General features: G+C 42.5%; 1 protein-coding gene across 1 annotated transcript; it reads left to right on the forward strand.

Annotated features, from left to right (window-relative positions):
- Nucleotides 1-693: 693 nt before the first annotated feature.
- sypl2a (synaptophysin-like 2a) lies at nucleotides 694-10,932 on the forward strand. Its single transcript, XM_084062876.1, has 6 exons — nucleotides 694-877; nucleotides 1,076-1,150; nucleotides 5,574-5,698; nucleotides 6,452-6,653; nucleotides 7,694-7,873; nucleotides 8,863-10,932. The coding sequence occupies exons 1-6, from the start codon at nucleotides 863-865 to the stop codon at nucleotides 8,986-8,988; spliced, it is 723 nt and encodes a 240-aa protein (XP_083919002.1). The 5' UTR covers nucleotides 694-862; the 3' UTR covers nucleotides 8,989-10,932.
- The last annotated feature ends 3,697 nt before the right edge of the window (nucleotides 10,933-14,629 follow it).

Below are 14,629 nucleotides of genomic sequence, written 5' to 3' on the forward strand. Positions count from 1 at the left end.
TAACAAACACTGGACTCCAAGTGCCAAAGTGGCCAGCGAGCCCCCCCCCCCCCCCCCCCCCCCCAGAACCATTAAGTTGTTTTGTAGAGACATTTAAAACTTTAACCAAGCCTAAAACAGAATAGAGTTAAAAGTAACAAATTCCTCAATATTGTACTTAATTCCTCAATATTGTACTCAATAATAATTTTTGGAGTGAGTTGGGCAAGTGTGTGGAGTGAGTTGGGCAAGTGTGTGGAGTGAGTTGGGCAAGTGTGTGGAGTGAGTTGGGCAAGTGTGTGGAGTGAGATGTCTGGAGTGAGTTGGGCGCGATTTGGAGTGAGTTGGATTTGGAGTGAGTTGGGCGGTTACCATCCATGGCTAAAGGCTATTTTAATACTTACTTTTAACAACAAAAATTGTAATAAATACTTGCAACACCTTTAACCAATGACGATTTTACTGCGTATAGCCTAGATTGGGGTCGTGGAGATATAAAAATAAAATAATGCAAATCAAAATTATATTAAAATAAATAAATAAATAACATACAAACACACAACAATTAAATGTAAAATGTCGTAGCCCATCAAATGGGAGTCCGAGATATAATGTATATCTTGGGAACCTGTCACCGCATGCACACTGGGGCTGCATGGTGCATGGTGTCACATGACGGCCGTGGCCGTGACGCAAACGGCGAGTTGACAAAGTTTGACAGCAGTAGTAGTAGTACTAGCAGCAGCAGTAGTAGCAGTCCCTGGTGCTACTGGTTGTAAGGAGTCTAGGGACGACTAGCAAACCGAGAAACGTTACGTTCAGTTCCTTTAAAAGTCGCAAGAAGTGAGCAATTAACGTTCTGTTTAGTTACTGCAAGTTTACAATGGATCTCGTCCAGGTACGTGTGTTAGTTCAACATCCCAGCTAACGTTAGCATGTCGCTAGCAGTCTAGCTAACAAGGGCAGGGCCAGTTAGCTACAAGGTGACAAACAGGTAGCAAATGTGGCTTGTTAGCAGTAGTGTGTTATGAGGTTTAGCTTGTTCGATAAATTCTTCACTCTGTCCTGATTCAAGCTCTCTGGTTTTCGTCCTCAGAAACTGGTGGGAGGATTTTCTCTCGATCTGGGACCTGTAAAAGAACCGCTGGGATTTATTCGTGTCTTAGAATGGGTAAGACCTTTATTTTCTCTGTGTTTTAATCGTTTAATCGTTTAATTTGTATCATGTTTGATCTGCTATTATAATGGTAACTTCTCATCTCCAGTCCAGTAAGTAACGTGATTTGAATTTCTAGAGACCAATAAATGAGGGACAATGTTTTTCCTGCATGAACTTAACTAGCCTATCAGGATCAAGACTATCATAGATGTATTTTATCGATTTTGACATTTGCATATCATGGATACGAAAAAAGTCAGGGCTAAAACATAACTACAAGATTCAACAGATTGCCCTGTTTAATCTTTCAACATCTCACTTTTAATCTCGTGTTGATTACAAACCTAGACAACTTTAGCCCAGTTCCTTGAGTTAAACTGTATCTACATTACAGTACAGTACAGTACACGTAGTGGGCTAGGGGCTGGTGCACACAATAGCAAAGCAACATTTGTTTTGTTTTCTGAAAGAGAATTAGCTTAGTTTTGTTACTACACAGCACACAAAAGAACATGTTAATCCTCTTGGTTTAATTAATCTATGGAGAATTTCCAAATATTATACTGTTGTTAAAAGGGAAACAACAACCTACTGATAATCAGCATTGACCACACCAGGACTATTTGTAAATATTCTTAGATGCTTTTTGTAGAATTCAAGCACATGGCAAGTTGGCAACTGTATTTGACCAATATCAAAAAGCGTATGTGTGACGCTGTACTTTTGACAGCAGGTCTGTCTGGCCATTTTGAGGAATGGCAGCTGCCGTAACACAAATAGCCTGGTAACAAGCTCTATGTATTTCTGCAGTGACCATCTATGTGTTCTTCAGTGTGTGTGTATAAGATAGGTAGATGAGGATTAAAAAAAGTATAGTTCTGGCACCCAAACAACCACATTTCTGTGATGTCTATGTATGTAATGTAGGTAAATATTCTACATTTAGTGATCTGTTAAGGCTGACTTGTCAGGTGACGCAGGCAGTGCTGTCTGTGTATTTAAGGTGTGTACATGTTGAACGGTTCAATGGGTAATTAACATAGACCTTATCTTTAATGTTGTGGTGTTTGAGTACACCAGTCAGGCACACCAGCTTGCTTTCCTCCTGCTTTGTATGCAAGTGTGGAAATGTATTCCAGGAAATTACTCTCCAGCCCTGTACAAAGCTGACAGAGCAAAAGGAGTAGCTCACAATTCTACATGGCGATGACTCATTTTCATTACATTTCCACGTCCTGTTATCACATGTTGGACTGGTTAGTGGACTACCAAAATGCAGGCAGGGGTTGAAGGGGAGTTCAGGAGGGGCTATTTCCACGGAACCTTGCTGTAAATTCTGCTGACTGCTCAGCACAGCATTCTCTGGATAACTGCCCTGAGGAGGGCCATGGTCAGTTAATACACGTAGCATTAAAGTATACAAGATTGTGTTGGATGAAGTCAAACAGGAATTATGGTCTGAGTTGTTCTCATCGCTAACAAAAACCCAGACCTCTGCAGTCTGCACCCCACTGTACACACACACATACGGTACTACTCACTCACACTTTGAACTCTGAAAGAAGATGTTTACAATTGATATTATCAAATGTCAAACATGGAACTGCTTGCAACAGGCTGAAAGCATGGACACTATCCAGTCAGTGCATTTTTTCAGTCTGACAGGTGGATGTTGTTTACTGGTGTTTACCCACAGAGGGGGGAAACGCCATACCAGTCACAAGTGATGATGCTATAAGAGTAGTTTGTTTGTGTGTGGGTGTAATATTTACCATCTAAAATTTAGGATTTGTCATTTATGAGAGACGTTTGACTACATTTGCTGGTCCTCTCTGAATAGAGTAGCTTAGGTAGTAGTGGAATGCCTCAGCTAGTCAGTGGGAATGCTGGGTGTGTACTTGGTACTGGAGGTCGGGCCAGGGGAACCACCGCCCTGGCATGAGTGTTTATTTGGGGTGGTCTCAGAGGCTAGCTAGTGGCTAGGGTGGGAAATGATGTGAATGTTGGGTCAGCTGGGGCTCAGATGAAAGCTGAGAAATGTTGTTGAGCTCCAGACACCTGAAATATGAAACTCATTCCCTGAAATGTTGAGTGGACTAGCAGCTTACTAAATGGATGCAATATTTAATTTGTTTGTCTGTGTCTGCCCACATGTGAATGTATGTTCCTTTTTGCATTGTGGTGTTTTTTTGCAGACCTGATATAAACTGCTCTCTTTAACATGGTTCTGCATGACTTAGCTGTTGATACCGCATTACTTATCTGTTGGTACTGCATTGTGTGTAGGTTGTTCACCTCTCCGCCCGCCTGTCTTTTTCTGCTACACGTGTTGAACGATTATGTGGATCCTGATCATGTGGGAATGCGCTTCAGCAGATGTGGGTGTGTAAGACAAAGGACATTATTCTTGAGAGGAAGTAACAAAGTAGCACACATTGCACGCCTTGATCAGATGCTTTTCTTTGGAAGAAGGATCTACTCAGGGGGTCCGTTTGATACAACATACATTGCTTGCTTGTTGTGGTACAGAATCAGAAGACTAGGCTATTTGTTAATCCACTGTGACTTCTAATTTGGTTTTGCTCCATATCAAACAGCCCTATTGTTGTACAAATTACCCTCAGACCAGACTGGTTGATTTTTGTTTAGGGACATTTGTAAATGGACATGGGAAGTTCTTACTTAACACAAATGATCATATGTATTCAAAGCAACAATGATGAGATTACTCTTTTTTTGTATGTGTCTGTTAACTTAAGCCCACTGTTTTACAGTGTATTTTTGGTAATGTACTTTATTGACTCAGTGGTCTATTTTCATGCAAGTAAATGCAAGCTCTGTTGCATTCAAAATTAACCATGAGTAGTGGGCACATTCCAAGTCTAATTCTACCACCACAGCAAAGATAGGGGGATGAGAGAAACACAAGTGGTACAAGAGGTGTGAGGGGATGGAAGCAGATGGGCTTGAGAGAGCTGTTGCATCTTCGTCACCTTCACTTCAATTTGGCACCAGCATACTGACAGAATGGCACTGTATGAAATCCCAGTGAGTCTGCGCTCAGTGTGCTGCCCCTTGTTCTTTGTCACTGTTTCAGTGTTGCTTTCAATGTCTTCCCTAAAAAATAGATGAGGACGGCGCCGTACAGCCGTTCCACTCATTGTAGGCTGCTCAATTCACGGTGGACCTCCTTTCTATTTAAAGAGGGAATAAAATGAATTGTCAGCTTTCAACTGTTCCATGTTTTGCGTAATTCCATTAAATGTAGCAAAACAAGGGACCTGCCACATGCTGCATCATAGATCAGACCCACACTAGCTCTTAAAAGAAGTACAGTAGGTTTAAGTTTGACTGACTGTTATGTCCGTCAGTCCCATATCTGTTAGGATTTGCTGTGTGTGCTCTCTCTGCACTATGTTAGGGAGGGGAGAGTTTCCTGTGTGGAAAGAGGATGTTGGATGGTGCAACTGTATAGAGAAGGGTGATAGAGAGCGAAAGTGTGAGAAAGTTGGACTACAAGTAAAACAATAAAAATAAGATGGTGGTACCGGTCGTAGGGGTCTGAAACCAGGTGTAATACTGTTTGGCTTTCCTAATCAGTAAGGGGTTTCTACTAGCTCCTACCGTTGATTGAAGTTCTGTGTAATCAGGTGTTACCACTTCCCACTTCCCAGTGCTACACACGAATAACTAGTTAGCCACAGTACAGACGAGAGGCACATATCCTGTTGAACTTGGCCCAGTGGATGTAAGGCCTGACTCTTTATTTTTTTGCCAAGTCACCACTCTGCCACACTCTGACTGCCTCTAAATGTGCAATATCAGTTGCACCTGACCACTTCATACACAAGCCCTTCCTCCTGTAGGTAAACCACATTGGCTGCTCAGTGCCTCTGTTTACTGACCTGAATAACCACTGGCTATGTTATTTTTGGAATGGGGAAGATGTCTCCAGTGAGCTCATTGCAGGTCTGCACTGGTTACTTGTGAGCAATTATAACCGAGGGGCCATGGTATGTCTTGATTAATTCACGGCTAGGGCTGTTGTTGACACGATGCAAAGCAGTGTGCCTTAGACTTGGAGAGCCATGGTATAATATAATATACTGTATGACCGCCTTTTGTAGTTTAGGCATGATGTTCCATTTCAACTAGCAAGCTGTTACCTTCAGACTGGTGATACCCCTGCTTTACAGTGTGCTTCAAATAACAATCAAATTGAGAACAGCCTTTTCATAAACGATGGATATTTATCTTCTAAATGTCTTGAAAATGTGTTTGAAATCAGAAGGAAAACAAATATTACGGTAGATTAAATTAGTTTGTTCACATTTGTCTGCCCATCTCTTCTATTCTATCCCATCCACTCCTATATATTTGCCTGCCCTAATTGTATCTGTTCCTCTTGTCTTCATTCCATATCTCTTTTCTACAGGTGTTCACAATCTTCGCCTTTGCCACCACAGGAGGCTACTCCGGGGCAACAAACTTAATAGTCAAATGTCCGACAGCTACAGTTCCAGTGGTTACTACTACGGCTCTGTTTGGTTACCCATTCAGGTAAAGTAGTATGGCACACAAAGCAGTTATAAATATATATATATATATATGTGTATAATGGCGTGTCTACAACAATAAACAAAGGACCACAGTTAGCCTACATCTCACATTGATCATATACGTATACATGGTGGCCATTTTGCTCTTACATCATACTCGGGGGTTGAGGCAGGTTGATGCACTGGTGGCTCAACTAGTTTGCATGTGTACCACAAAATCGTGACATCCTGTCCCTCTCCACTGTAGCAGAATTTCTTTAAATTGACCTCACAAAAGATGTTATTGTTAATATGAATTTGTTCTTTATGACTTGCCTGGTTAAATACAGGTTAGTCTCTCAAGCCAGACAACTATTCCACAATCTTTGAATGCTACATAGCCTGCTTTACAGTCTTTTTCAGCGCTTCCGTTACACAGACTGTATCGTGGAAGTATTTTAAAATTGTGTGATGAGGTTTCTGATTTGGTATCCACTTATCAGCACATATTCACCCAAGCCCTGACACTCCTCAGCAAACTATGATGCGATGATATGCAATGATTTTAATGTTGATCTACCATCAGAAAGGAAAATAAAGTATCTCAATGTTCTATATATTCTCTCTTTTTGCCTCCATTTGGATAGAAAAGTATCCCAGGTGAGACACTTCTGACTCTTCATCTTGTCTGTAACATGAAGCAGTGTGTGAAAGCATGGAGGCCAGCACAAGGTCTCTTATGGGACATCTCATGGTGTTCTCTCTCTGCCTCCAGGTTGTCCGCATATCCCTACCAGGTACTAACTTGTAGTCCTGACGTTGTTGGCAATAAAACCTACCTCCAGGGTGACTTCTCCTCCTCAGCAGAGTTCTTTGTGTGTGTCGGGGTGTTCGGCTTCCTCTACTGCACGGTGACACTGATCCTCTACCTGGGCTACCAGAATGTTTACCGCCAGACCAGTCGCGGCCCCACCATTGTGAGTTCACTACAACAGGGCTTATGGGGTATTAAAAGTAGGGACTATTGGCCATAAAAGTCCTGAATGGATTTATGTCAAAGAGAAAGAAGTTGGCCTGGGCCGTAGCGTGACGGTCCAGGCACCCTAGGCTGCAATGCCCACCTGACAGCGTGTCGGGGGTTCGACTCCCGATCCCGACGACCTTTGCTGCGTGTCACTCCCCCCCCCCCATCTCTCTCCCAATTTCCTGTCAGCCTACTTTCCCTATCCCTCTCTAAATAAAGGCATAAAAAGCCCCCAAAAATATATTTAAAAAAAAAAAAAAAAAAAGAGAGAGAAAGAAGTTAAATCCATACTTAGGAATGTATTGCCGTTTCCCTTATACCATTAACAAACTGGCATGACATTAACCGAAAACGTTTCTCTGTGATTGTTTATGATTTTAAAGTTAAAAGGGTTTAATTACTGCAAACATTTTAAACTTTTAAACCCATTACTTTAGGTTTTCTATGGGAAACATTTAGAAGCCACACACACACACACACACACACACACGCACAGTCACACACTCTTTACTGTCTGCATTTTGAACATGCAGCGCGCTGTAGCGATTTACCATACAATCTATGATTGATAGTCTGTAGATAGATAGACTGTCTATCTATGCGTTGTATGCAGAACAAATTAATTTACCACATACACTACCTCCATTGCATTTGTGAAAGGCCCGCCGCTCCCTCCTTGCAAGGCTAAACAGCCAACCAGAGAGCTCTACCCCTCTCTCCCATCTCCACCACCCGTTGCTATCGACATCTGACAACCGACCTAGCTGGCTCGGTCGGCGGACAGCACCTCACTAACTTCAACTGACGACCCGTCACGACTGTGTACACACCGCCTATATACTACAACAGATCTTCCGACACTTATCAACGCCGGTGTCGGCCTGATGTATTGGGGGCTTCAGAGCAAGTGCATGAATACGTCAAATGTTAACCGTATATTACTAATAGTGTACTTGTTAAAATCCCTACTCTTCCTTGTATGTTTCCCACCAGGACTTGGTAGTGACGGCTGCCTTTGCCTTCCTGTGGCTAGTGTCTTCATCAGCCTGGGCTAAGGGACTGACTGACGTCAAGTGGGCCGTCGACCCAACTCACTTGGCCGAGGGCTGCCACCAGACTCTAAGCTGCGAGGCAGGCGACCACGCATCAATGGGACGCCTCAATGCCTCTGTGGTAAGCATGCATTTTTATTACTAGATAGTTTCATACAGACACTTAATTCCAGCATGTAGGTGATGTGCACCGATAATTCCACCCTGACCCACTCATTTGGCGTATTGAAGACTGATACAGTGCCAGCTATTTTGTTGCCTTTTTTAGTTGTGCTTTGTGTAGTGTAATGTATCTGCCAGATAGACCACTCAGTCACGCGTGCGTAGAACCACTTCCGTTCTACTTGCTATCGCAGATTTTTGTTTACATCGATGTGATAGCAAAGATGGTTAATTTAGGAAGATCAGCCACCCCAATTGGAGCCACTAGAGGCAAAATGGTACACAAAGTCTACAAATGGTCTCCTAAGTGGGCGCCGCCGTCTGAAGGCAAATCTCACAAATGTCCAATGTTTTCTGGTGCTAGATCCCGCGAGAGTGTGTTGTTGGGACAGAGAAAGGTTGATAATAAAGTAGATTTTCTCCTGATTTGTCTCTTAAAAAAAAACATTTTAGTATGAAAATCTTGGGAATATTGTGTGGCTTGTGACGATCGGGTCAGAAGCTGTGTTCACGTTCACTCTTCCATTGCAATTAATAGACTCAAACCTGCTTCCGGTCTCCTAAAAAGGCGGCATGCTACTTCACGCAGTTATGGGAAGTAAACCGGAGATGGCAGGTCTATAACTTTTTTTGTCTTGGGTAATAGCGCACGCGGCATGAGCCATGGCAACACGCGTTTTGCGGTTTCCCCTGTATTGCCTATTTACACAGAGACGCAAGGCGGAGCGTTTTCAAAGATTTCCACTCTGGAAGGGGGTTTCACTTTTTTGCGTTTACAACCCCCGAAAACGCTGTTGCCGTCTAAACGGAAGGCACATCTGAAATTTTATTTTTGTTTTCTCTAGAGACCGTTGTCGTCTAAACGGTGCCTGAGTTCGTTTGCCTAGTTCTGATTTGCAAAATTGTTGTTTTTTCTCAAGTGAAACCTAATTCATCATCTCTGTGCAGATCTTTGGGTTTCTTAACCTGATCCTGTGGGCAGGTAACTGCTGGTTCATTTTTAAAGAGACCTCCTTCCACAAGGACCCCAACCCACCAGCCACCATGGAGGAAGGAGGATCCCCCGGACCCTAATTGGGACCTCAGAGGTTTCCCATACACAGCCGCCTGCACCAACAGCAAAGCCGCTTTGGACGCAAAACTGGTTCTAATGCTAACCTACTCAAAAGGAAAAAAAGGAAACGTATTCCGCCCCCATTCCCCCACTGGGCCCCCTTGTTCTTTTTTTCATTGACACGTGTCATTGACAAGGTCAAGTAAACTTAGTTAACCCCAGTCCCTATTTTTTATTTTTATATAATAGTCAACTCACTGATGCTCCAAGTGCCTTAAAACATTGAATCGTATTTACACTACACTACACTACTACAAAAATGGCTGTAACTGCTATCATAATATCCTGTCACTGCTGCACAGTTCAGAAGTTTGTATGATCAGCCAGGGGTTGTACGTTTATTTAAATGCTTAACAATTGATGATTGATAACTATTTTCTTTTTAATTTGACTGTAATGCCCAACCCTCCTCAAGCTACAATCCCAACACTGGCTGAGACAGAACTTTTAACCACATGGACATTGCAATTGTCATGTCAGCATACTTTAAAGCATTGCTTTAAATACACATCATTTAAAAAGCACATCAAGTTGTGATGACTGCTTGAACCCACACCTAACACTTTGATGTCACGCAACCCCCTTTCTACCATCTAAACCACACTACCATGTAGGCTCTCAACCGAGTTAGACAGAAACAAATTAGTATTACAGCAGACACATGTACTAATCGATATTGGTAAATGTGTTTTTATATATGTCTCATGTCCTTCCTCGCTCTTAACAAAAACAAATTAACGTATAAATTACACTAAAATCAAATGTTCTGCACCATTTGGAGAAGAAAACATAAGTCTTGTGTTTTCAGGAGGGGTGTGTTGAAATGTTGCCTTTATATACAGTAGCATAACAGTAAAATCCTCTGTGTTAATTTATGGGTCCATTTGGTTCCATTTTTACGCTCAGTTACAAATGGATAAATTAATACTGAGGATTTTACTGTGAAGGCTGGCTCTCTACATGTTTACTCAAGTACCTGTTGTTCATGACATTTCAGTGGTAGTCATGATGTGAAACCAAACCTTTTACTGAAGTTCATGCTCCGTTGAAATGTGACACTAACTTCCATTTTTTGTTGATGTTTAAAAAGGCAACTTGGGCTGTCATTATTTATAGTTGGGTGTTTTTTTTATACCTACATTAATTGGTTGATTACATATTTTTTTAAAGCCAATGTTGGCTTCTGTTTGTGTTTCTCTATGGAAAACCATTGTTATGCAGCTTCTCCTTGTTTGAATGATCTTTTAGGTGTTAAATTTGCTGTTAATATTGTCATACCACTGGTTAGCTATAGGCTTTTTGTTGATGGTTATAAATAGTGTAAGTGGCGAAATGAAAGTGCCAGAATAAAATAATCCTGCTGTATTTATAATTCTTTTCCCATGTACCTGCTCTGCATGTACTCAACAGCCATCTCCTTACATTTGAAGGTTTTTGTGGAAGTTGTAACTGTTCACTTGCTGTCTTGGGGGTGAGGGGGTCAAACCCACTGATTGTTAATTGCAAACTTGAGAATTATTATTTGCTTTGCACTAAATGTGATAAAAATTATAGAATTGAAGTCCTGTGCCTTAGTGAGATTGTTATGATTCGAGGGACGTTTTCATTTGTTCCTTCATGCAGCTCCTTCATCTGATGGCCGTGGCTTCTGTCGGCTGTTTGAGTCACTATCAGTTATCCTAGCATATTATTTTAGTCTAGATTGAAATTTGTATACCTAGTTGCCTTAACCGTTTTAAAGGAAGTCTGTTTATTTAGAGCACCGTGAGATATGGGATGTTTTCATCTAATTCATCACTGACATTTTGACTTGTCCTTTTGTATTTTATGCCTTGTTTGTGCAAAATAAAATGTCAAAAGAGTAAATGTTCTGCATTCACATGTATTAAAGGGAGCTGCCGCCACTTGGTTCTATTCCCTCCTTTCTTAATATCAATGTACTTCACGGCTCATGGAATTGGGCAGCGGTAGCTAGTGCCGTCTGTGTGGAAGTGTCCCTGAGCAAGAAACTTAAATCCTAACTGCTCCCCCCGAGCACTCATAACCAGAGTAGCCATCAACTGGGTGAAGCTGAATTCCGCCACAGGACTGTAAGGTATAAAAAGTAAACACACGACAAAACTAGGGGTGTGCCGATATATCGTCCCGCGATATATCGCGATACGTTTTCGCGACGATATGTATCGTTTTGGAAAAAAAAAATATCGTTTTTGAATTTTTTTTTTTTTTTTTTTACAATCATAATAATCAGGCATGCAAACGGCCCCGAAGTGAAAAGAGTGACAACATGTTTTTTTTTCGGGTCAGGTGTCATACTATTTGGATTCAAAACGGCTATTGTAGCTGAAAAGCTACAAGTTTGCATGTCTGAATAATGCAAAAACAGAATTATTTGTTTGCATTTTCTTTTTTTCTCCTCCATATATTTTCATAATAAAAAAAGTGCGTATCGTATCGTATCGAAATCGTATCGAAGTTGTGAGCCAAATATCGTATGGTATCGTTTCGTGAAATTAGTGTATCGGCACACCCCTAGACAAAACTATTGAGAAATGATGCATGGCAATTATTTGTTGGGATTTTAGAACATAAAAGGGTCTACATAATTCCACCAGATTAAAGTAATTGACATATTAAACAAGAGCAGATGTGCAGGTGTACACACATACAAGCTACAGTTCATCTTTTACCCACTAGGTTGTACTGTTCTTGCAGGTGAAAATACTTGAGGTTAGGCATCTGTGATGATGATAATGGCCCATCCCAAATGATTTGGACTGTCACTGTATAGTACATCAATAGTGTAACCTTGTCTGTTTATGGCCCCCATATGTAGGCTTACTGATGTGCTATTCCATGCTTCTGGGCCCATTTGTAGAGCTTCTCACAAGAGAAAGCTGAACAAGGTTCAAGATTATATAAGATTTATTGAATACTTAATTGTTTAAAAAAAATTTAAACCGCACAGAGGTACAGTACAACATTTAGGCTAAAAGGATAACACAAAATTGTGGTCCTATGTATTCAATTCATCAACATAGAGCATAGACTATTAACACATTAATACAGGTCATCAACAAATACAAATAGCTATACTTACAGAGGAGAAAAAGGGAAAACGCTGGCAGTGTATGACCCCTCATTTCAATGGGAATGAATGTCTATCTCCACTTGTAGTTTTCTGATGCTTTTTCAGGCCAGTTTTGAAAGAAACCAGTGATTCACACCCTTTAATGGATGATCTCAGGGCATTCCACATTATGGTGGCATAGTAGAATGAGAATTTTCCCGATCGTGGGTGCTCCCTTTGGTGTTGTAGAACATCAGCTGTAGTCTGTTGCACACGTTGAAGGACCAGTGCCTCCTCAGGAAGAACAGCTTGCTCTGTCCCTTCCTGTTGAGTGCCTTAGTGTTGTCAGTCCATTACAGTTTAATTGTTCATGTGTACTCCCAGGAACTTGTAGGTGTCTACCATCTCCCCCTCCTCAGCACAAATGGTGATGGGAGCTGGGATCCTCTTGCTCTGCACTCTTCTTGCTCAGTCCACTACCAGCTCCATGGTCTTTCCGAATCTTCTTCTTTCGTATCATCGTCAAATGTCCAACTCAGTGTCGTGTTAAAGTACTTGTTTCTGGTCCAACTTGGAAGAGGCCCCCCTCTGAAGGTGGTCTGTACAGGGGACAGGTGGTGATTATGTGTACTGCAGTCTGCTCAGGCTCGCCACACTCACATGCTGCGCTGTCTGCAGGCTCTACTTCATAGTTGACTTGAAGCAACCGACCCCAGTACGCAAACGGTTCAGCAGTCCATTGCCGGCGTGGTAGTTCTTCTCCTATGACACCATCTATTTTTTTTTTACTAAAATGTGTATCCCTCAATTTTGCAACACCATTTTTTTTCACCCATTGCCAATTGTCTAAGTAATCCTGGGCACTACACTCCCTCTGCCAGCCTAGGGAGAGCCCAGAGCTGAGCTCATGCTCATGCGTCCTACCGAGTTTCCCCGGTAGGACGTATCGCGTAGAAGGAACACGTTATTCCAACCAGTTCCTTTCCCCTCCATCAGGCGCCCCGGCTGACCAGGGGGAGGCAGTATAATGACCAGGATTACTGCATATTTTTGTGAGGGTACCTACCCTCGGGGACACGGGGAGAACATGCAACATGCGACCTAGGGTATGGGCACTGATGACACGGAGGAGAGGTCACGCCCCCAGTGCCCACAGCGTCCCCGGAGGGAATGGAACCCAGGACCTTCTAGCTGTGAGGCGACAGCGCTATGACACCATCTCCTGGGTCACTGATGTATGTAGCGGTGGATACGTGAGAGCCCGGCTGACTCCCACTCCTGCTTCCAGGATGCTTCTTGTGCCGTCTTGTTGTACGGGTGGCGAGACTTGAGTCTGTTTGGCGCTGCTGTTGTCATTGTAGTGTAATGCAGCATATGAAAGTCATGGGTCTGGGCTTTCCTTGCCAGATTGATGGTAGCAGCCTCTTGCTGGAGGCCGGCCAGGGCAATTCCCACAAGGACTGTCAGGAAGGACTGGGCTTCAGGCAGCTGGTTATAACTTGTGATCCAGTGAGCATTGTTGATGGCATAATCAACCTTCTTGTCATGAGGGCTCTTAGACCAGGTTGGGGCACAGTATTCGGCCATAGAGAAGACCAGGGCTTGCGTGGAAATTCGTAGTGTCTTAGTCTTGGTCTTTCCGATGTTGTGGTGGAAGTCATTGTTGTCACAGCGCCCAATAAAGCTCTCACCAGTGCTGATCTTGAAGACCTGCTACCTCACCTGGATGGTTGTGATGATCAGGGGAGCTGTCTCCAGGTGTTGGACGGAGACATGCTGGAGTGATCCATTGTTTTCGTACGATGCGAGACGCGGCTTCTGATTGGCTGAAATGGGGGTAGGAAGCGCTCGGCTGTGTTTGCTTGGACCGCGTGCGAGGCGGTGTAGACATCTCGGAGGTACCGACACTAGGGGGGGGGTGATTTATGATTCTGAGCTTGCTCGGCGGTGCCTCTCGTGGCTCAAGTCCGCTTCAGACGGTGTGCCTCCATCGGGCCTGTCCGAAAACAAGCACTCCCTTACGTCTCGCCTCCTACGAAAACAATAATAATAACATAGCATTTTTTATAGTCCATTTTGTGGCGCCACAGATAGAAATTCCATTTATTTTTCCCATAGATATTTCCGAAAATATTTATATAATTTATTTTAAGCCTGGAACCAAGCCATCCAGGCTCCTGGTAAATCATGATCATAAAACATTTGATTCTGTGTCAAAACATATTTGAAAACAGCAAAAAGGGTATTTATTAAATATAGTATATAATATAATCAAATATTATGTATAATATAACTGCTATGCCCTGTACCAGGGGTTCTCAAACTTTTTCATGCCACAACCCCATATTATGAGGGATTTTTTTTGGGCGACCCATTCACCCAAAAATTGGATTTTCTCCAGTGGCCCTTGGAGAAAATAGGCCCTTTGGCTTGGGGCTCATTTCTGGTGATAAGCTTAGACTTTTTACAGTGGCCAGTTACAAATTGTAGACACCTGCAAGTGCTCTTTTAGAGCAGTTTTGAAGGAGGGT

The sequence above is a fragment of the Gymnoscopelus microlampas genome (genome assembly GCF_963454915.1).
Source record: "Gymnoscopelus microlampas genome assembly, chromosome: 7".
Classification (NCBI taxonomy): Eukaryota; Metazoa; Chordata; class Actinopteri; order Myctophiformes; family Myctophidae; genus Gymnoscopelus; species Gymnoscopelus microlampas.